Source organism: Psilocybe cubensis, chromosome 3, assembly GCF_017499595.1.
Source record: "Psilocybe cubensis strain MGC-MH-2018 chromosome 3, whole genome shotgun sequence".
Lineage (NCBI taxonomy): Eukaryota > Fungi > Basidiomycota > Agaricomycetes > Agaricales > Agrocybaceae > Psilocybe > Psilocybe cubensis.
In genome coordinates this window covers 470651-493773 of record NC_063001.1, presented here as the reverse complement: position 1 = coordinate 493773, position 23123 = coordinate 470651, and the positions used below count along the sequence as shown (strand labels likewise).

General features: G+C 47.8%; 6 protein-coding genes across 6 annotated transcripts; 2 read left to right on the top strand and 4 right to left on the bottom strand.

Annotated features, from left to right (window-relative positions):
• Positions 1-27: 27 nt before the first annotated feature.
• JR316_0002982 (uncharacterized protein) lies at positions 28-1617 on the top strand (the record flags this gene model as incomplete). The annotated part of the gene is made up of 2 exons (XM_047888765.1): positions 28-243; positions 301-1617. The coding sequence occupies 2 exons, from the start codon at positions 28-30 to the stop codon at positions 1615-1617; spliced, it is 1533 nt and encodes a 510-aa protein (XP_047751139.1).
• Positions 1618-11944: 10327 nt separating this feature from the next.
• On the bottom strand, positions 11945-13663 carry JR316_0002981 (uncharacterized protein; the record flags this gene model as incomplete). Its single annotated transcript, XM_047888764.1, has 4 exons — positions 11945-12069; positions 12129-12605; positions 12744-13395; positions 13457-13663. 4 exons carry the CDS (start codon positions 13661-13663, stop codon positions 11945-11947), a joined length of 1461 nt encoding a protein of 486 aa, XP_047751138.1.
• A 245-nt stretch (positions 13664-13908) lies between these two features.
• Positions 13909-16056, bottom strand: JR316_0002980 (uncharacterized protein; the record flags this gene model as incomplete). Its single annotated transcript, XM_047888763.1, has 5 exons — positions 13909-13974; positions 14043-14787; positions 14842-14857; positions 14921-15671; positions 15727-16056. 5 exons carry the CDS (start codon positions 16054-16056, stop codon positions 13909-13911), a joined length of 1908 nt encoding a protein of 635 aa, XP_047751137.1.
• A 421-nt stretch (positions 16057-16477) lies between these two features.
• JR316_0002979 (uncharacterized protein) lies at positions 16478-17387 on the bottom strand (the record flags this gene model as incomplete). The annotated part of the gene is made up of 3 exons (XM_047888762.1): positions 16478-16690; positions 16892-17026; positions 17085-17387. 3 exons carry the CDS (start codon positions 17385-17387, stop codon positions 16478-16480), a joined length of 651 nt encoding a protein of 216 aa, XP_047751136.1.
• Positions 17388-17696: 309 nt separating this feature from the next.
• Positions 17697-20091, top strand: JR316_0002978 (uncharacterized protein; the record flags this gene model as incomplete). The annotated part of the gene is made up of 5 exons (XM_047888761.1): positions 17697-17936; positions 18063-18364; positions 18417-18542; positions 18691-18977; positions 19034-20091. The coding sequence occupies 5 exons, from the start codon at positions 17697-17699 to the stop codon at positions 20089-20091; spliced, it is 2013 nt and encodes a 670-aa protein (XP_047751135.1).
• Positions 20092-20239: 148 nt separating this feature from the next.
• JR316_0002977 (uncharacterized protein) lies at positions 20240-23072 on the bottom strand (the record flags this gene model as incomplete). The annotated part of the gene is made up of 6 exons (XM_047888760.1): positions 20240-21228; positions 21281-21379; positions 21439-22098; positions 22157-22210; positions 22279-22894; positions 22947-23072. 6 exons carry the CDS (start codon positions 23070-23072, stop codon positions 20240-20242), a joined length of 2544 nt encoding a protein of 847 aa, XP_047751134.1.
• Positions 23073-23123: the final 51 nt, after the last annotated feature.

Sequence of the window (23123 nt, the reverse complement as noted above, 5' to 3'; positions counted from 1 at the left end):
AATTTTTGTCCTTAATCTGCAACCACCATGAGTGACTCCGAGTCATTTTTTGACCAACCCTTGATCACGATCAGACCGTTCAACCCCTTTGACATCCAAGTTGGGTCCCAAAAGGCCGAGCAGGTTTTGGCGCAAGGAATCATATATTGTGGTGCTTCTAGACTTCGCGAGGCTTTAATTCATATCATCGACGCCAGTCTGGACAACCATGGATGGATGCAACGTTGCCTTCAGGAAGAATTGGTGTGTTATCAGAAATGATCATCATCTTATCACTGATAAATCTCATGTACTCAATAGCACTACATTATGGCAGTTGTCGGTCAAGCATATGCAGTTGGTTGGGTGCTGGATATCCCATACATCCTTCGCCTTCTTTCCGAATCTCTTTTTGCATGTCTACCCGAAGAGTTTCCAATGGACTTTCACCCCGATCTTTTGCCCTCTTTGGCCGCGGATGACAATGACCAGGGTTTTGAGAAAGGTGTCAAAAAATACCTTTATGACTGGTGGACTCGTAATACCCCCCCAAGTCCCGAAAGAATGTTAAATCATCTTACCATTGGGAAAATCGTGAAATTTCATGGTGAACAGTATGCTAAAAGTTTCCCCAAAGCAAAGGATTCCACCAAACCGCTGCCTCCCGCTGAGCCGAGTGGTATACGTCATGGGCAGCTGTCTACTCTTGATCCCCCTCCCGATGCCCCTGGTCAGACAAACTTTATTTATCCGACTCAGATTGTTCCCGACTCTAAACCCGGTGACATACACTGTGGTTGTTGTGCTAAATTCCGTAATCTTTCTGATGATCTGCTTGTTCAGTTCAGAGGTGTCAAGAATTTCTCTACATGTCTTGCCGATGTAGCCTCCAACCAAGTTGCTTGTATTTCGCGACGTGCAATGGGATTTTTCAAGCTCTACGAGCTTAGCCAGGAACTTGACGATGCTGCTATTGAGGGTGCGGCAACGTATGGACGCGACAACATCAAAACCCGCAAACCCGAAATACCCGCCGATTTGATGAATTCAAAGCAGACGCCCCCATCCGACAAGTGGACTTGGGGGAAATCTCTTACCATCAAAGATGTCCTCAGCATTTCCGAGGTCAGCAATCCGAAAGAACATACAGGATACGCAAAAAATCTCAAGGAAGGGCAAAAGGTTAAATATTCCACTGAAGACTCTTTGTCTCAGGTCGGCACCTTTGATTCTGCAGCCATATCCGCCGTCCAAACATTGCCTTCCGCCACATTCACCCAACCCGACTACTTCAAGTACGGTACCGAAGGGAGCCCGCCTTCCAGTGTCGGAGATTTTGCAGAAGTTGCAGATCAGGTCCCGCTTTCCAGCGTTGAAGATTTTACAGAAGCGGCGGATCCAGTCTCCAGTAATGGCAACTCCAGTGACTCCGAATCGGATAACGATATTATAAACCAAGCCGCAAACGACAACCTTTTTGGTTCCGAGTCGGATGACAGCTTGGATGCAGCATTAGGCCTTTTCGACGATGACAGCAGCACAAATGCGGGGTTGGATGACAACTTGGGCGGAACTTTGGACGAAGAAACAGGAAGGCAGTCAGATATTGCAGAAGATGATGTTGGATTGACAAACTGACCGGCGCGTCCTCGTGACGGCGGTCTGGGCTATGTATAATTCGTGTTACATTCATACTTGTTGGTGTTACATTCATCGTAGTTTTCGTTTATATTTCTCTCGAAGGAGTGGCACCACCTCAGTTCGTTTCTATCGTACTGAGGTGTGTGCCAGCTAACTTACTTGTGTTCTATTCAATCTTACTTACTCTTAACGTAGATTTACTTTCCATTAGGTATCTACTAAATATATCAGTTCGTTTCTATCGTACTGAGATTTACTTTCCATTAGGTTATGGGCCCCGAGAGACACTGAATCAATCCAGCATTCATTCTACTCAACCGACCAGTGACCTATTTACTCTCTGAGAAAACTCTCCACTTCCTACTGTCAACCATGTCTTCCATTTCCAAACTTAGCGACGACTTCATGAAGATCCCCAAGCTCGACGAGGCGGGCAAGAACTGGGTGATCTACAAGCAACGCTTTCTATGGTCCATTGACGCGCGTGGCAAACTCGAGCACGTCGACGGAACCGCAGTAGCTCCGCCGGACCCCATCACTCGTGTCCCGAATCAGCCGCTCACCACCGAGCAGGAAGTTCTTGATGCGGAATGGCGAAAGGAGCTGAAGGCCTGGAACCAAGGAGAGGCGATCGTTAAGCAACAGATTGCGGCAACGATTTCGGACTCACACTTTATGAAAATCCAAGGCAAAGGAACCGCCTTCGATATCTGGGATGCTCTCGCAAGAGACTTCGAAAACAAATCACGGATGGTCTCCGTGGATTTGCGACGCCGGCTACAGCAGGAACGCTGCCCGGACCGTGGAGATGTGCGAGCACACTTCAACAAGCTGCGCTTGATGCGCGAAGATTTGGCGGCCATGGGACAGCCGCCATCTGATGACGACTTCTATGCAATCATCATGGGATCTCTCCCACCTTCCTACGACCCCTACATATCCGCCGTAAACGCCACGTCAAGCGTCATTGGCACAACTTTATCCGCTGAGGAATTGATGCACACGGTGACCGAAGAGTATGACCGTCGTGCGCTGGGCCAGAAGGGTACCGGCAGGCGAGAAGAAAACTCGGCCTTTCATGGAGATGCGGGAAGTTCACGTGGGAGGAAGGGCGGGTGGAAGAAGAATGTCGAGTGCCACAACTGCAAGAAGCGTGGGCACTTCAAGTCCGAGTGCTGGGCAGAGGGTGGCGGAAGGGCAGGGCAAGGCCCGAGTAGCTCGAAGTCCAAGGGGAAGGGCAAGGAGAGCAGTGGAGGCGAAGGCAACAAGGGGAAGGGGAAGGAGACAGCGGCTAGTGCGAAGGATGATGGGGACGAGGAGGGTTGGATGGCCATGACCACATCAGATGATGAATTCAATGTTTTGTCGGAGGAACTCACCTGTTCTTCCGCATCCGAATTCTCCCTTTCTGACGCCGATATCCTCGAGCTCATCTCCAGCTGCTCCGAGTACGATCCCATCTCCGATGCTGACTCTGAAGGCATGCCAGCCCTCCAGTCAGTTAGCAACTCCAGCGATGAGGACAGTGATGAGGAATTTCCGGGTCTGCAATCTGTGTCAGACTCCGATGATGACTCCGATGACGAATGGGAGGAAATTTACGCACCTACCTCTCGAGCAGTCCTGTCCCTTACTGCTACAGATGAAGCCCACAGCACATTCACATTTGCCACCCTCACTCAAAAGCAGACCCTTGTCGACATGGATCTGTACGACTCGGGTGCTACGCGCCACATGTCCGGACACCGACATCGCTTCGTTAACTTCGTTGAGACCGACCCAAAGCCTATCACAGCTGCCGATAAACGTCAGTTCTTTGCGACTGGCAAGGGAGATATGTATGTTGACATACCTAACGGCGATGGGCCTGCAACAAAGCAGTTGCTCCGTGATGTCCTTTATGCCCCAAAGATGGGGGTTACCCTGGTCTCCATCAGCCGAATTGCACAGGCGGGCGGCACCATTGTGTTCTCAGGAGCACTCTGTCGGATCTACAACAGATCGCGTGAGATGCTGGGGAAGATCGAGGTGCAGAATGGACTTTACCGTGTGTTCACGGCACGTCCGGAGGCAGCAGGATATGCTGGGCGGGTTGTCGAGGTGTTGACCATCGATGAATTGCACCGCCGGATGGGGCACATCAGCCATGATGCAGCGCGGAAGCTCGTTGAGAAGGGCCTGGTAACTGGAGTCGAGCTTGATGAGGACAGCAAGCCGTCGTTTTGCCCATCGTGCGAGTGGGGGAAGGCCCATCGTAAGCCAATAGCAAGAGAGCGGGTGGAGGAGCAGGCCACGGAACTTGGCCAGGAGATCCATTCGGATGTGTGGGGTGATGCACCTGTGGAGACTATCAACCATAAGTCTTACTTCGTCAGCTTCACAGACGACTACACTCGGTACACAAAGATTTACCTGATGCACACCAAGGACGAGGTCTTCCAGCACTACTGCGAGTTTGAAGCCTGGCTGAAGACCCAGTTTGACGCCCCCATTAAGAAACTCCACAGTGACCGAGGGGGAGAATATCTAAGTAATGAATTCTCAGCCCATCTCAAGGCGGCCGGCACCACTCGAAGACTCACCATACATGACACCCCTGAATACAACGGCGTTGCGGAACGCCTCAACCGCACACTCCTCGACAAGGTGCGTGCAATGCGACACGACAGTGGCCTACCAAAGTTTTTGTGGGGTGAGGCAATGCATCATGCGGTCTATCTGAAGAACCGCACCTCAACAAAGGCGCTTGGGGAAGCAACACCATACGAGGTGTTGACGGGTGAAAAGCCGGACATTTCGAACATTCCACCATGGGGCTGTGACATGTGGGTGCATGATACTAGCGCTTCGAAGCTGGACGGTCGAGCAAAGCAAGGAAAGTGGGTCGGGTTTGATGAAGAAAGCCACGGCCACCGGGTGTACTACACAGAGAAGAGATCTGTGATAGTTGAGCGAAGTGTCAGATTTATGCCAGATGAGGTAGTACTGGAACACGCACCGCTTGAGGGGGAGTCAGACGACGAGCGTGAGGATGATTCCAAGCGCTACGTGTCCCCAAACATTCCCAAACCCGACACCAACACTCCTACAACAGCAGAACCTGAGCTACGTCGAAGTACACGGCTGCGAAAGGAGAGCGCGTACGTCAGAGACATTCGGCAGGGAGTTGCAAAAGTTAGCAACTTACCTGCAGCAAGCCAGTTCCCGCGCGGTCTCCAGGTTGTCCCAGAGGTTTCCGAGAAGGGCGAGGAAGGCGAGGCCAGTGTTGAGGGTGCAGGTGATGAAGGGCTGTTGGCGGATGCATGGGACATTGTTGAGGCGATGGATTTTGCGATGGCAACTGCAATGGATGCAGCTGAGGGGCTGAACCCGACATACGACGAAGCGAGAAGGAGATCCGACTGGCCGAAATGGGAGGCCGCGATCAAAGCCGAGCTTGCATCACTCGAGGCGAACGGGACATGGAAGATGGTTGAACGCCCACCAAATGCTAACGTCGTTGGCAGCAAATGGGTCCTACGCATCAAGAAGAATGCCGCAGGCGAGATTGACAAGTACAAGGCTCGTCTCGTCGCACGCGGATTCACTCAGATCCATGGCGTGGACTACACGGAAACCTTCGCACCTGTCGCACGCCTGCCCACCTTCCGATACCTAATTGCACTTGCTAACCGCAATGGATGGCCGCTCAAAAGCATCGACTTCGATAGCGCGTTCTTGAACTCGAACCTGGATGAAGATGAAGTCATTTACCTCGAGCAGCCACGCGGATTTGCAACGGACTCACGTCGCTACGTGTATCGCCTTCACAAGGCACTCTACGGGTTGAAGCAGGGTGCGAGGAATTGGTATGAGGCGTTGAAAAAGGCGATGGGGGAGTTGGGGTTTAGGGTGTTGGAGGCGGATCCAGGTGTGTTTGTGAAGGTGGTGGATGGCGAAATTGTCATCGTGGGGGTACACGTCGACGATTGCCTGGTAACGGGGAGTTCAACGCCACTAATTGCGCAGTTTAAGGTCGAAATCAACAAGAAATACAAGATTACGGACCTTGGTGAATGCAGATGGCTCCTCGGCTTCAAAATCACTCGCGACACCGCCAATAAAACCGTCTCCATCTCCCAGGATGCGTATATCGACACCATCTTGACGCGCTTCAATTTCGACGACCTGAAACCAAGTGCTATCCCTATGGATCCGTGTCAGCCACTTGCCAGGTCACAATGCCCGACCGCTCTTGCAGACATTGCACGGATGAAAAACGTACCATATCGTGAAGCAGTGGGCTCGCTCATGTACGCGTCAATGGGAACGCGACCCGACATCACGTTTGCGACAAATACCGTGGCGCAATTCGTTGACAACCCGGCGTGGGTTCACTGGGAGGCGGTGAAGAAGATTTTTCGGTACCTCAAGGGCACCCGAGACTTGGCGTTGACGTATGGCGGTGAGAAGAGGGACATGGTGGGTTTCGTAGACGCAGATGGGGCGTCGCAAGACCACAGGAGGGCGATTTCGGGGTACGTGTTCGTGGTGGATGGAGGAGCTGTGTCGTGGTCGTCGAAAAAGCAGGAGTTGGTCACCCTGTCGACAGCCGAGGCCGAATACGTGGCCGCTACCCACGCCTCAAAGGAAGCCATGTGGTTACGCAGCCTCGTTAACGATATTTTTAGCGCACTCGATATCAAGATAGTACACCCCACCACACTCTACGGCGACAATCAATCGGCCATCGCTCTCGCTCACGGAGGTCAATATCACGCACGCACAAAGCACATCGATATTCGTTACCACTTTATTCGATACATTATCGACTCCGGCTCTATCAAGTTGATTTACTGCCCTACCGATGACCAAACTGCCGACACTCTCACGAAGGCTCTTCCGAGCGCGAAAGCGAAGCACTTTGCGAACGCGATGGGTTTACGCGCCGCAGTTTGAGGGGGAGTGTTGGATTGACAAACTGACCGGCGCGTCCTCGTGACGGCGGTCTGGGCTATGTATAATTCGTGTTACATTCATACTTGTTGGTGTTACATTCATCGTAGTTTTCGTTTATATTTCTCTCGAAGGAGTGGCACCACCTCAGTTCGTTTCTATCGTACTGAGGTGTGTGCCAGCTAACTTACTTGTGTTCTATTCAATCTTACTTACTCTTAACGTAGATTTACTTTCCATTAGGTATCTACTAAATATATCAGTTCGTTTCTATCGTACTGAGATTTACTTTCCATTAGATGAGGGTAGTGGCAGCGAGTTCCAGTCGGAGAGTGGTATGTAACTTTGTTATATCCTCAACAAATTCTTAGAATTCATAACGATGTACATGTTGAAACTACCCCGTTGCTAGCTGTGTCGGAACTGGAACAGAGTGGTTTGGTATTCACTCCTGCATACTTTGATAAATTTTTAGATGTTAACATGTTCAAGTTTGAGTAGTAGCATACTGTGTCTGTATGATCAAATTATATCATTTGTCTTCTATGTATGCTATGAAATCAAGTGAAATAAGAATGAACAGATCACATAATTTAGAAGTACAATGAACTAAATACAAGTTGAATGTGATAGCGGGTCCGATGCGCGCATTTCCAAGTGGTGCGCACAGCGTGTAAGCGCCGAGCGCGGCAGCGGCGGGTCGGAAACTCTCCGATGCGCGCGTTTCCAATGGGTGCGCATAGCCTGTAAGCGCCGCGCGCGGCAGCGGCGGGTCGGTAACTGTCCGATGCGCAGGTTTTCAATTGGTGCGCAGCGCCGCACGCCGGGTCGGAAACTCTCCGATGCGCGCGTTTCCAATGGGTGCGCATAGCGTGTAAGCGCCGCGCGCGGCAGCAGCGGGTCGGAAACTCTCCGATGCGCGCGTTTCCAATTGGTGCGCATAGCGTGTAAGCGCTGCCGCGCGGTCGGAAATCTAGCAGATGCGCAGGTTTTCAATTGGTGCGCCGCGCCGCGCATGGCAGCGGCGGGTCGGAAACTGTCCAATGCGCGCGTTTCCAATTGGTGCGCATAGCGTGTAAGCGCCGCGCGCGGCAGTGGCGGGTCGGAAACTGTCCGATGCGCGCGTTTCCAATTGGTGCGCATAGCGTGTAAGCGCCGCGCACGGCAGCGGCGGGTCGGAAATCTAGCAGATGCGCAGGTTTTCAATTGGTGCGCCGCGCCGCGCGTGGCAGCGGCGGGTCGGAAACTGTCCAATGCGCGCGTTTCCAATTGGTGCGCATAGCGTGTAAGCGCCGCGCGCGGCAGCGGCGGGTCGGAAACTGTCCGATGCGCGCGTTTCCAATTGGTGCGCATAGCGTGTAAGCGCCGCGCACGGCAGCGGCGGGTCGGAAATCTAGCAGATGCGCAGGTTTTCAATTGGTGCGCAGTGCCGCGCGCGGCAGCGGCGGGTCGGAAACTGTCCAATGCGCGCGTTTCCCATTGGTGCGCATAGCCTGTAAGCGACGCGCGCGGCAGGCCGCGTACCTCTATTGATGCCAGCGCAGGATGCAATCCGAGTACAGTGATGTCGGAATACTAGCAAAAATTAGGTTTCCGATACCAGTCCTATTTAATGCAACATTCAAATCCTTACCCATAACAATTTTACTAGTGAACAAACAAAGGTATGATTAGATACTACATATTTGTATAATGTTAGACATTCAATGAATCGAGAAGATACACCACAATGTAGTTACCTTTTTGAAAGTACTAGATTCAGGGTTTCAATGAATTCATTAAACCCCCATCATATGGTACATTGTAGTGGGCATTGTATCCTATGTTACGATACAATGTAGCATTTCACACTGATACGTAGTTACTTGAATCAGAATACAAATATGTCAGCCCAAATAATCAGTCCCGAATCCAATACAATGATTCCAACACCTATCTAGAGTGCCCGTGAGTGTCCATGATCTAATCTACTAGTCAGTCACGAGTATCTATGCTAAATAAGTAGTTAGTAATTGAACGAATCATCACAGTACCCCCTCGTTAGGCCTGAGCGAGGTATCGTGAAGGGGGTTTTATTGTTCAGCCGGTTCGTGAATGTTGATGATGAGGTGGTTCGTATTCCTTCATCCAAGGTTTGGATTGTATATTAGACTTGTCCATGTATACTTGTGGGTCCAAGTAGTCGACGATTGGAGCGTTTGGTATGTCCGTAAAACTTTGAGGTTGAACATGGGGTAGAGCGGAGAAATCGAAGCGAGGGGGGTGAGGCTTCAAGTGATTTCGACAATGGAAAGTTTCAATAATGTCATAGTCGCGTTGCGAGATTTCCGAAAATGGGACCCAAGAGTTTTCTGAATCAGGGAGTTCCTGCCAGGACAACAAGTAGTCGTATCGCCTGCCGACTCGACAACAGTCCAGAACTTTCTTGATTTTTGGTGTGGGGTCTTCTTCCAAAATCAGTTTCGAAGGGAATTCAGGATGTGATAGGTCGCTTTGAATATAAGGTTCCAAGAGCGACACATGGAAGACAGGGTGTAAACGAGATAGAGAGCAAGGAAGGTCGAGAAGAAATGATGATGATCCTTTCTTGTCAAGGATTTTGAAGGGTCCTATCTTGCGATAATCTAGTTTGTCCGAAGGTCTTGTTGTCTTGATGTTGCGACGACGTAACCAGACCAGGTCTCCGAGTTTGAAGTCAGGTCCAGGAATGTGGTGTTGATTATATTGATGAGCAATGTATTCGTTCAAATGCTGTAACTCGGCACGAAGTTCTCGATGTATGATGTCGAGGTGCAAAGCAACATCATTTGCCAGAGGATTTGTTGAGCGTTCGGAGATCTTGATTTCGAAATCAGGATGATATCCTAGGTTGGCATAGAATGGTGTCTGCTGAGTAGAGGAATTGATCGTGTTGTTAAACAAAAACTCAGCTGTCGCTAAATAGTCAACCCAATCGTCCTGATTGTATGAACAGAAGGCGCGCAAGTATACTTCCAGAGTCTGATTTGTTCTCTCAGTAAGCCCGTCCGTTTGTGGATGATAAGCCGTTGATGGTCGCATTTTTGTTCCGCAGAGTTTCATAAGGTTTGTAAGGAATGACAATATGAAAACGGATCCTCTGTCGCAGACGATGGATTGAGGGAAACCGTGATGATGAAAGATCCTGTCCATGTATATGTGCGCGAGTGTTGGTGCATCCATGGATTCATTCACTGGAATAAAATGAGCGGCCCTTGTCATCCGGTCACAAATAACCCATATCGTGTCGTAACCATGAGATAAAGGCAACTTTGTAATAAAATCCATGGAGATTGACGACCAGGGACGATGAGGAATATCCAAGGGTTGGAGTAGCCCATAAGGTTTGTGAGGGAAGATCTTATTTCTGGCGCAGTGATCACAGGAAGACACATAGGATCGCACGTAACGTCGCATATTTGGCCAGGAAAAATCTCTTGCAACTAGGTCATAAGTTCCTGCGCGTCCAGGGTGACCCAAAAGTACTGAATCGTGGCGAAGTTGCAGAATTTTGGGACGAAGGGATTCTGGAACATAGAGACGACCGTTGTGAAAGACTAAATCATTTACAGAAGTGAATGACTCATCGCATTGAGTACGGGCTTCGCGCCACTGTAGATCATGTTTAAAAGCTTCTTTAAACTCATCCAATAACTCCGAGTTATCCAGCGTGAAGGTGGACATTGAAGAGATTGTTGGTGGTTCTGACAAAGGTTTGTTAGAAGGGAATAATCTTTGAAGATGGTACTCAGTCAAAATCGGTTTGAATTGATTTTTTAACGACGTCATCCCCCTCTTTAGGCGCGAAGTCCGGGCGACGTGATGCAGCGTCAGCAGGGTTCGATTTTCCAGGTTTGTAGTTGAGTTGAAAGTTGTATTCCGATAGCAACATTGACCAACGCGCCTGACGACGATTCAGCGTTTTCGATGTCATGAAATATTCAAGATTCTTGTGATCGCAGAGGATGGAAACTGGGTGCGGGGAACCGACAAGCCATGAGCGCATATCGCGAAGAGTATCGACAATGGCGAGAAGTTCCTTGTCATATATCTCGTAGTTAATTTCCGCCGGAGATAGTTTCTTAGAATGATAAGCAACGGGTTGTAATAAGTTATTGTCATTTGGTTGAAGGAGAATAGAAGAGATAGCGAAGTCCGAAGCATCCGTGACAATTGTGCTAGGTTTGAGAGGGTCGAAGTGCTGAAGCACAGGAGCAGTCGTAAATGTGAGTTTTAAGCGTTCGAAAGCGGATTGAGCGGCCTCTGTAATTCCGTTAAAAGACGCTTTTGCTGCCTTTGACGTTAGACTGGTCAATGCGAGTACAGTTTCGGAATAATGATCAACAAATCTGCGGTAGAAATTTCTAAAACCGAGGAATGATTGGATCTCCTTGACCGTGCGTGGCATTGGCCAGTTTCATCTGGACACCCTGAGAAGAGATAATGAATCCTAGATATTCGACCTGGGTTTTCTCAGGTAGGCATGCTACAATGTACAAGAAGAAGTGTATCAAAGTATCTTACAATGTACCATATAATGTGGGTTCAATAAATTCACTGAATCATTGAATGCAAAATTTCCCGCAAAGGAGACTCACAATGTAGTGCATTATATGGCTTCATTGAATGTACCTGCCAGCGAGATATTTTGGTTCCGGTCCATGTGTAATCGGGATACTGTACTGGGGTGCGGGTAATCAACAAATGGAGGGGTTGGAGAATGTGATTGTCGCAGCCGGCATGACAGGTAGTCGGGACATTGTGTATTGTACGGGTCGCGGGCAGTTGAAAAATATTGGGGTCGGGGAATACAGTTGTCGGAGCGTGTATGACCCGATAGTCGGGATATTTTGCGAGGGTGCGGGCAATCGGTAAATGGCGGGGTCGGGTAGTTGAAATATTGTACGGGCTGGTCGTGTTGGGTAGTCGGAATATTGTGCGGGGTGCGGGCTAGTGGTGTCGGGTAGTCGGAATATTGTGCGGGGGTGCAGGAAATGGGAAAATGGCGGGGTCGGGTGCTTGGAATATTGTGCAGGGTGCGGAAAATGGGAAAATGGCGGGGTTGGGTAGTTGGAATAATGTGCGGGGTGCGGGCTAGTGGTGTCGGGTAGTCGGAATATTGTGCAAGGATGTGGGAAATTGAAAAATGGCGGGGTTGGGTAGAATATTGTGAGAAGGTAGCCTGTATTGGCGGGGTTGGGGCCTTTTATGGTGGCAGTTGGCGGGTGTATGGATTTGTGGTTTGGAGATAGCAGCAATTTTAGGATTTTTGTGTTTTACTCAATAAGTAGTACCAAGTGTGCACACAGAAATTCAACAAATAAAATTTGAAAGTACATAGATAGTATATAGAATACTAAGTATGTACGCATTACTCAAAAAGATCAAGCTCCAAGTTCCCCGAAAAGTGCTTCGACGTGAATTGGGGTTGAGCGGAATCCTCATCTTCATTGATATCCTCATTGTTTTGGTCAATATCCATTGAATGGTCGGATTCTGCAAAGAAGTCGCTAGTCAGAAGAATTTCAAGGCAATTAAATTGAAATGCTACATACCATCCGCAGAATCAAAGAAAAGATCAGCCGCTTCGTTGGCTAGGGAGTCGGCCAAGTGATTGGAGTCCGACCCGCTCGAGTCACTATCTTCAAGCTCATCCGCATAGAGATCTAATGCTTGGTTGATAGCTTCAGACCTGCCGCTGTCCGAATTGCTATCGGTTTGATCAAGTTCTTGGAAACTCTCCAATGCCGCAGCCTGTTGATCTTCTGTTTCCATAAGTTCAAGCGCGGCGTCAAGAATATCTTCAAGATTGTCCGATTTGGCGCTGTGTTCACTGCCGACATCAAAGTCGGCCATTTCTCCGCCACTGAAATCCGAACCATCTGTCCCAGTCTTGAAATATTTGGGGAAATCAAGTACATCGGATGGCGGGGCCTTTCTTTCTGCACGAGATGACAGGTCATCGGATGGATGTTGTGAGTGGGTGCGCAAATTGGATTCAAGTTCCGATCTTTCACCCAAGTCCCCGCCATCTCAAAGGCTCTTCACGTAGCCCGAATGAACCGTTTTGGTAGCCACACCAAGAGCGCAAACCTGCGAAAGCGGTAAGTTCTTGACTATAAATTCGACTTCAAAATGAATGTGTACCTGCTTTACGGTGAGTTGCGCACCCCAAGTCCACTTGGATGAAGGTGTGTCGGGTGTAGGCTCGGGTTTCAATGATAAAGACTGAGAAGCCTCATATAACTTGAAAAAACCTGCAGCACGCCGTGCAATGCGATCGACACCATTGCTCAATTGACCAACATTAGCCATCAACATGGTTTTGAATCCTCGTAGTTGGTGAAGTAAATCGTCGGCGAGAAAGGAAAGTCGGGAACAGGAATTGCATGTCGCGGAATCGGCATCCTTGAGAAGCATAAGAATCGGCTTAATTTGAGTTGGAACAACATCAGAAGGCACCGATGCTGTCGATTGTGACGCCTTAGACAAATCTTCACATTCTTTTTCCAAAAATTTCTTCAACTCGGCTTCATGATACTTCATGATCTCAAGAAGATTAGCACCGTTTAAAATGTCGGTGATGTCGGCAGGCGGGGTGTTCTTCAACCACCATGCATGCGAATACGAGTTAACCCGTCTGTCCAGTGCCGTACTAGACGTTCCTGCGGCCAGTAAATCAACCATCCCGGGGTCAATATCCAGCGGAAGCGAGTCGGTTGAAGCGACGGCCAATGTGTCGCATAGAGAACGCAGAAGCAGCGGAATTTCAATGACCTGGGATCCTGCATAGGCATTGCCGATACACGTCGAGACAGCATCCTGATCGGGGTGCGTCATTGCCATGTGATAAGTCGGACAATCATGTGACAGAAAAACTTACCAATTCCATCTGCAGAGACTCTTGCATCCACTTTTTTTGACGCGCAGTAGGGACCTTGATGATGTGTTCCATAATTTCTCGGAATCGAGACGTTGAAAATATAGCAGTCTTTTGAATCTGTCTGCCTTTTTTTGACCAACGTGCATAATTGTGGTCAAAAGGGTCGAATACACGGATGACTTTGATAGCTTTGGGTTCAGCACTCATGATGGATGTAGATAGATGGAAGTAGATAAGAAAGAGAAGTATTTCAAATTACAGTGGCTTGTAGAGTGAATTTACCCGCCTAAATAAGTAATCCCCAGCCAATGCCAAGCTATACCAAGCTTCTGATTTCCGATATGCATATGCTCTTGCGCCCAAACTTAGTGTCGGGTCCGACATAATGTATGTCTTCCACTTCTCACTTTGGTGTACAAAAAATGCAACAGTCCATTGCATTTCATATCGCACTAGTGTTGCTTCTTCTTGCCACCGATGATAGAGTGCTCGTGCCCGCAACCAATGAACTCGTTTAACTACATAGTCGGGTCGGAAATATATAAGCGCCCATAATATATCATTGAATTAACTCACATTCAAGCACAGTAGCGGGATCTGCTTCCTCCGACAATGTGTTTGGGTCGGCATCAGGTGTAGCTGTTGGGTCAAGCGCCCATCGTGGTCCGAACCTTTGGTGTACAGAATACCAAATCCATGATAAACGAAATTTGGTTGATCCTGGCAAATTTGGATTGAGAATAGCAGTACTTGATTTGATGTCTTCTTTGGTTAAAATGCGCAATTCCTTGAGAATTTCATCATCGGCCCTGAGCTTTACAATACGACTTTGGCAGTGTGAGTACGCCTGTGCATGCATTGAAATTTGATCTTTCAACTCTTTTACCGCTGTTTGACCTCGTGTGCGAACTCCTTTTTGTGGACCCTTTCGGACAACTTCTTTAAACTGGAAAGACCGCTCTGCTATTAGTTCTCGGATTTGGTTAAGGTGACTTCTAGCTTTTGATATTCTGGCTTCAAGTTCATCTGATGCATAAATTTCGCTTGCAGCACCATTCGACGGTAAGCATATTGGTTGTAGATCAATGTCCTCGTTTACTGTCGGACCCGACCCCGGAGCCAAAACATCTTCTTCATCTTCCCAGTCAATTAAAATCTGGTCGGATATGTCAATATCTTGCCTCCCAGTAGCAATAACACCCGCTTTGGCCTGGAGTTTATTAAGTTGAACCATTAATGTTTTGAGGGCATCGCGCAGTTTTTGAAGTTTGACACGGTCGGTGAGGCGGTCATGATTGACAAGACGGCGAGCACGCATCCGTATATCCAATCTAAAACATCAAAACTTGTATTAGAAAAGTAATATTTAAAACAATTATACGTACTGTTTCTCTTCAATTACTAAAGCAAATTAAATCCACGATTGTACTGGAGTAAGTGGTGCAGTCGGACATGCACAATCACTTGCGGCTGTATTGACTGGAGCAGATCCAGGCCGTTTAGCCATATAAATGTCCATGAGCTTTGGATCTTCCAACCGATGTTGCTCTACATGCTCAATCTGCTTAGTCCACAACTGGACTGCTTCGGGATCGGCAGCATTGGTAAGGTTAGAGAAACATATCCGATATTTTTCTCGTGTTTCTTCGGCTTCCAAATATCGTCGGCAAAGATATCGGGTTATCCCAAGTGCCTTTTTGTGGTTGGAATCGCATGCGTGATCATCAAGAATCTCTGCTCGATGTGCTAATGTTGCTGTACAAGCTGCAGGGAATATGGCATTTAAGTCGGCCCAGAGCGATTCAAGAATTTCTCCGCAAACACAAGCGGCACCAGGAATAAAAGTCGGTGCATATCGGAAAAAACACTCATCTTTGTGTGCATGAACATGAAACATCCCAATTGCTCTGTCAATCTTGAGTCCATTAGGGAGATGATCCTTAATCCGTTTGAGTAGCCAGATGATATACTGGCAAACAATGTCATATATAACCATTGTGCCTTGGTCGGGATGGACACCGGTCGATGCAAGTGCAGCTAAAAATGCAAAGTCGACATTTTTTTGCTGCTCACCTTTGAAAAGGTCAACAAGAGCATTTGGAGCATAGCAGCCATGTTGGGTGCATGCAATGCCGACAATTCCTGTAACATCGCAAGGTGATTTTGACAACAGAGAATTTTGAATTGCACGGAATGTGTTCTCGCATGGAGCACCCTAGTATTAGTTAGCTTTCCAAATGATATTAAAGTAGCAAGTTAATTAAACGCACCGTTAGTGCCTCAATAGCAGATTTGAGAAAAGCATGATACTCTGTACAATCTGGTATCATGCCACTACCTTCTGAAAGCCAGACATCCCGAGATGGCTTTTCTGAGCGGACATGATCAGCCTTGAAATTTCCATCCGCCACGAATATCCGCTTATACACCCATTGATTTGTGTCCTCTCTCCAATTAGTGGGTAAATTGATTCCAGGTTGTGGGCATGCAGGACAGAAAATTGCAAGCTCTCCTTTTCCAACAGACAGTGCAGTCCTCCCATTATGCCCTGCAAACCCCGCCCATTTAAGTTTTTTCATCCACCGCCAAAGTCGGGACATTCTTTGGAACTCGTTGTATAGATCTACTACACTTGAAGGAGACATTGGATTTGTCATTCGTCGGACAAGGGAGTAAAACTGATATGCTGAGGCCTTGAGTTCAAGATTGGATAAACGAAAATAATCCAGAAGTTGGGCAGAGAAGACTGTACGGATACGGTGAAAACTTGTTATCCAGAGGAAGGTTGTTGGCACCATGGCAAACACAATAAACCATAGCCAAGTGGTGGACACCATTAGTGTAAACTGCCCAAATATATGCGTTATTAAGTCCATCGGTCTTTGGAGTCTGTGTTGGAATGGCTTTGCTTCCCGACTTTGGTCGGAGATAGGGTGGCAAATCACATATATCGGCTTCCACCTCATCTACTTCCTCTTCATCGTCGAAATCTTGGATATTGTCCAATGTATGTGGGTTTTCTCAATACCTATCCAAGTATTCCTCAAACTCCTCATCTGTAGGGCCATCCGGATCCAAATTCTCTGGGTTATCCTCAAGAGTATCCATCTGAATGTCAATGTTGTCCGTGTGATCTGTCAATGGTCCGACGGGCGCTTGTTTCCAATTCAATTGTTGTAATTGATTTTGTTCCTCCTCGTCCTTGGTTTCTTCAATACCTTCAAGGTAATTAACCTGGAAAGTCAATGAAGAGCACATAGAGTCTCCAGTATGATGGGGTATCAGAATATAGGTGCCAGTCTCCCATAGATAAGCCGGCCTGAAGTGTGTTCCTGTCCAACATTCTACTTTGTGCATTGGATTTGTACGGTGAGTATGTCTCATGCACTTTCTGCAAACAAGGGATGGTAAGCTGCAATCTTTGCACCGCCATACCGCAATTGAGTTATCACAATTAGAACAAATAGGATGTTCAGAGTCCTCAGAAATGTTGGGTGCTTCACGGGTTAATAATGCTCCCAGTAAGCTATCCACACGAGACACAAATTCATTGATATAGTCTCGCTGTGTCTATGGGCCATAGAATACTGGTAAGATGAATTTGTACAATGAAAAACAATGCTCATACCTTCCGTATTTTTGGGACTGCATTGTCATTCTGGTGACTTGTGGATGGCTGGTTTTCATCCTCACTAAAGCCACCATCCCCGTTAAATGTGTTCTGCTCCTGTTCTCCCGGATCCACTGGAATCTTTTTATGGGGTTGACTTGCAGTACTCAAAGAGACCTTGACCAGTTCTGAAACCACCTTTCCTGCTCGAGTGGTTCTGGTTTGATTTCTGTATGTGACAGCATCTGCTGCATTGGCATCATCCTCGTACAGTGCCTTCTTTCTAGACTTTCTGTTACTTGATGTTCGTTGAGATGGCATGATAGGAACAAGATAAGAAAAGCTCCTGTCTTGGTTGATTATTGCTATACATTAGGGTGGCTCAATCCAACTGCACAGTTTAGCCTTACCTAATATGCATGTGCTCATGTTTATGGACTTGTATAAAGGGAGCAGGATTCTGGTGTGTGTGTTTCCACATTCATTCTTCTCCAACCCCCAATATTTTTGGGGTGCATCTGATTCTGAGAACCCAAGCCTCAACATAGCCTCAAGGTTAGTCTGTTCCAATATTTGTTGGCTCTGTAGAGAACTACCTCATCAATTTTAACTTATTTTATTTGGTATAGTATGGCCAGTACTGAAAATGCGGTACTCGAAGACATCTTTCGTGCCCATGATAGACTGGTTAGAGTCTATGATCGACAAGAACGCGAAATAATTGAGAAACACAAAGATAATTACACTAAAGCTGCAACTAACCTTGATCGTAAGCAGGTGGTGTGCGAAATACTACCTGATCTTTTCAATTACTGGAGTAAAACCAGAACCGTAAGCCGTAGTAAAGAATTTATGCAGGAGGAGGCAAAGGTATGTGCACCTATTGGAGTAATTGATTTTTATTGAGAATTTCTGTCGGGTGTCGGGTCCGACAATACAATAGGTATAACGCTATATATTTTATACTATATTTGCAACTGAATTCTTATGTTATAGAAACTACTTGCATGGATCCGAAACAACTGGAGGGGGGAGAAACTTACTAAAGCAGCCACAATGGGTAAAAAATTGAAGCGCACGACTGTTCTCTGGTATAACAGAAGAGACGAAGTCTACAAGGAAATTGCTAGTATTCTGGGAATAGAATCAGCAGGAGTTGGGACACCAGGCGTTTTCGAAAACCGCATGAAAGCAATGAGCAACATCATTTCTCGAATGTCCGACCGCGAAAAACGCCAGCTGGATGTGGAAGCAGCAAATTATGCATCCGTGGTTTACTCTGATGAAGACAAACGCAAGTCAGTGTTTTATTAAAATAGAATATTGACCTACTATTCAAATTGTATTTAGAAAAGCAAAGAAATATGCCTTCAAGAAGCTAGATGAGGCAGCAAACCAACAATGGGCAGAAATGGGATTAATGAGTATCACATTTGTTTGCCAGATTAATGAATCTGGCCAACTCTCAGTCCAAGTGTGCGTTTTAATTACAAGTCCATTTTCACACGTTACTCATTTCCGACTCCGACACACTCCGACTGATTACTTATCATGGCCGACTCCGACCTAACCGACTCCGATTGATTCAATAACTCCGCCCGACTCCGACTGATTTAATATATAGTCATGATCAAGTAGCCAGTGTTATTGGGGTCTGTTCAACACTATTTGAAGAGCAAAAGCCAGATGAAGTAACACAGATGAAGAGGCTAATCAGTACCTATGTCCGTGGATTATTAAACGCCAAAGAAAGAGCAACATCTGGGATACATATAACAGCAAAATCTGATCTATTAATACTTGAACAAGATGCCGATGGGTTCCCAATCTTACCTCAAGACTTTGATGCATCCAAGGTCAATAGAAAAGACTTGGAATCACTGCTCCGTCTTTACCTTGGTCAAAACTATAGTAAGCATAATCACATTTGAAGACTTTGAATTTAACTGGTATTATTTTTTTTATAGAACTTGCGACACACGGTCGGACTTCGCAAACCCCCTACGAAGCAATTGAACTCTATCAATCCAAATTCATCTCTCCAGAATATTTACCACCCCGCTTCAAGCTGAAGCGACCCCAATTCCTTGACCTTGAAGACTTGCGCAAATTATTTACACATCTCCGATCACGTCAAGAAACATTTCCACTCAGTCAAGTGTTTCGCTTTCACAAGGTTAAAAAGGGGAGAAAAGGAGAGGATGTGGAAGATACATGGTATCCCGATGAGATTCGCAATGTTGACACAGAAAAACCCAAACGTCGGCCTCCACCACCCAAAAAACCCAAGAAGCCAAAGAAAACTCCAATGCGAATTGAGGAAATGCAGGGTGCATCAAGTCTGATTACATTTGACTCCACCCAGGAATCTATGCATACTGGGACTGTAACACCTCCCAGTACCAACATAATTTTGGATTGTATGATTGATCCAGCATTGCGAAGTGGGCCTATTAGCAGCTCCAATAATGTTGTGGATCCAAAGGATGCAAGTCAACAAATCTCTGGCACTCAATCCTCTGCAACTCAACCCCCTGCCATCCAAAGTTCTCAATCCCGACCCCGACCCCGACCTAGGAAACCACCTACTACTCCAGCGGAGATTGCAGAGCATCAGAAGAATCATCAAGAACTAGAGGATGCATGGCGGGTTTCTGACCAACTACTTGGGTTGCAGGTGCCAACAAGTTCAGTTGCACCCGCTCCTGTACAGGGACCCGCACCTGTATTGGCATCCACACCCGCCCCTGAGCCCACATCCACACCTACTCCTATGCATGCACCCACTCCTGTGCAGGAACTTGCTCCGGTGTTAGCACCACCTGCCCCTGAGCCCACATCCACATCTGCTCCTGAGCAGGAACCCGCTTCTGTGTTAGCACCACCTGCCCCTGAACCTGCATCCACACCCGCTTCTGCGCATAAACCCGCTCCTGTACATGCACGAAGGAAACGAAAAGAAGTAGAAGAAACATTGATTATTGAGGGAAAACGGGCCCGACGCCCTCGAGAGCGAACTAGTTAATTGCCGGCTTTATTTTAGCTTACATTCTATTATACCTAAGGTGCAATTTTAGGTACTCAGTGATATATGAGAACAAGCAAACAAATTATTATATTAAGCAATTTTTTTTTTAAAAAATAGCCCCCCACCAATCTACTACAATGCATTGTTATCTATAGAGGGCGGGGGGGGGGGGTGACAATGGAAGTGCTGGTGGTGTAGTGGGTGGTTGCGGAGGAGTAACATCACCGATTGGGCCACTACCTTCAATGTTTTCACTTCCGATTGCCTTGACTCCGTGATCCGCAGCAGAAATGTTGGTGTCAGTGGCGTTGTGATCCGCTTTCTTACCCGTGACAGCATTAGCAGTGCCATCAGAGGCGGGATCGGCATTGTCAGCGGAAGCGGGATCGGTGTGGTCGGAAGCGGGATCGGCGTTGTCGGAAGCGGGATCGGCGTCGAAGTCGGAGGTGGAAGCGGAAGCGGGATTGTCGTTGACGTCGGAGTCGGCATTGAGGTTGGTAGCAGGGCTGGAAGTACTTGCCTTGTCATCCGAAGACAAATCCATTGCAACTGAACCATCCTCCAAACCATCCTCACTGGCACTCTCCAAGTCTTCACCCAACTCCTCAGAAAGGTATGCGCCGTCACTAGTCATTTGATGCATCATTTGAATCTCGTCAACGCGGCCTTCAAGAGAGAGGAGAGTGGTGTCGGTCCTTTCAAGAGAGTCGGACAGATACTTCACCTCGGCTTTGACCTTTTGCATCCCAGCCTCCCACTTCGACGAAAACGCCGAATGCCGATCAACCGCAGCATTGCGATGCCTACTAACTCTCTCGTATAGGTTGTCGTAACCGCGCTTGAGGGAGTTATATTCCGCTTTCAAGTTGGAAAGCTCCTCCTGCAGATCTTCGTTGGTTGTTCTTAGAATTGCTAAGTCAACCTGAGTCGCGCAACCCATGATTTCCAACTCATTGATGCGCCTGGCGAAGTCGGAAATGGTTGGGATGTCAATGATGTCGGAGTCTTGCAAACAACGCGATGGAAGAGAAGCGGGGTTCTGAGCTGCTGCTGAGGGTGCAGAGAATGCAGAAGTCGGAGCAGGTTTGGAAGGAGCGGGGGTGTCGGAGCCGGAGCTAATCTTAACAAAATCGACTTCAAAGAACATGAGCTTCAAACAAGGTAAATAAAATATATTTAAACGCACCCGATTCCGAAGGCTTGCTTTTTTGCTTCTGCATCGACCTTTGTGTTGGCCTTGTAGCAGCCTGTTCGCCCTCTGAGGCCTCATCGGTGTCTATCACAACTAGAAAAGATGTATGGAAATTAGAATCATAAAAAATCAAATAGCTATGTAGCACACACATTGCTGAGACTTCACCCGTTTTTTGGGCGGCATGGCCTCATCATTAGAGGGAGGAGTCGATTCCGACTTCTTGCCCTTCGGTCCCCTCTTTGACGTCTTTGCCGCAGATGCCTTGTTCGCCCGACGATTTTCAGAAACCAAGATACCTCCCCATGTACAACCCTTCTTGTGCTTGCTGCAAAAGGCATACGCACGTTTCCCACTGTCGCTTAATATCTCCTGGCATTCTTTGTTGTTTTTGAGGCATCGATCACACTTTGTGGCTGTAGTTGTAGTCGTAGTCGGAGTTGGAGTCGTTGTTGTCGGAGTCGGCGCCTTTACTGACCTCTTGCGCTTTGACCCAGTCTCCACGGCCGACTCCTCACTCTCCGACACTTCTTCGTATTCAGAGCCCGATTTGGGCTCTTGGGGTGGAGCCTTCTTCAGCATTTTTTGCAGCTTTAATGCCCTGAACTTGTTTTCAGGGCTATCGGGGCGGTCAAAGTGTGCCATCGCAACCTCATGAGCGAACAAACCGACTGACTTTGTTGGGAGGCTTCCCCTCGAGCTCTCGCCGCTCTTTGAGCCCCTCTTTCCTCGCTGAATCTGGGTCTTGGACTTTTGAGCCGGGTTATTGGCAGGCGGAGGAACATGATGGGTTGAGGATGAAGTAGCAAGTTCTAGTATAAGTAGCAACATCAAAGAGAATATCATATACATAAAAAGTGAAATACATACCTGCAACTGCCCTTGAGGCATGGTTTGGCTTCATTATTACATTGGACAATGCCACTGAGTTAAAAGAAACCCACCAGTGATTTAATATAAAGGTAACACATAGCAATATGAATAGTACTTACAAATTGTAGCCTCAGAGGGCGTCAGCTTGAACCCGCCCGACTCTGCGGACAACTGAGTTGCGGGTGTCTTGCGGTTACCGCGATTTGGGGCCGACTGCAACACATTTGGAATGTCATTTGCCGCCGCCTGCGGGATGGCGGACTTTGACGCATCAGGAACACGGAAGATCGCCAACTTCGACGCATTGGGAACACGAGGGGTCGCCGACTTCAATGCGTCGGAAACGCAAGGGGCAGCTGACTGCGACGCATCGGAAACACGAGGGGTAGGCGACTGTGAAGCATCGGAAACGCGAGGGGTGGCCAACTGCAATGCGTCGGAAAGGCAAGGGGTGGCCGACTGCGATACATGGGGAATGCGAGCGGTAGCCGACTGCGACATGTCGGGAACTTGTGTCGGATTGACAAGTCCGGACTCTGTGGTAGACGTCAATTGTGGGCCGGTGCCCTCAATTTTTGCCAGCGCATCGCGATGCTTGGCAGCGAAGCTAGCAACGTCAAAGTCGCTCGCATTGCTGCACCTTTTGTAATCCACCACAACCGACCACAAAAAGTGGCCGAATTCCTTGAAGATTTCGGGATGGGTCTTCGCCTTTTTGACGCGCAAGACCTCTCTCTGTACCTCTAGGTTAGTAATGTAACACGGTAAAAAAAAATTTCGGGTGCACCAGGACCACATTCAACTTCCTCATCGTCTTTTTAACCTCCCCACTCTTCACTGCCTCCTTGATATCGGCGTCTAGTTTTGCAAGCGCAGCACGAAGGGATTGGGCGGTGGTGATTTTGGAGTCCATGGTATATAAAGTTGAGTTCTTGAGGTGCAAGCTTGGGAGCGGGCTAGTGGG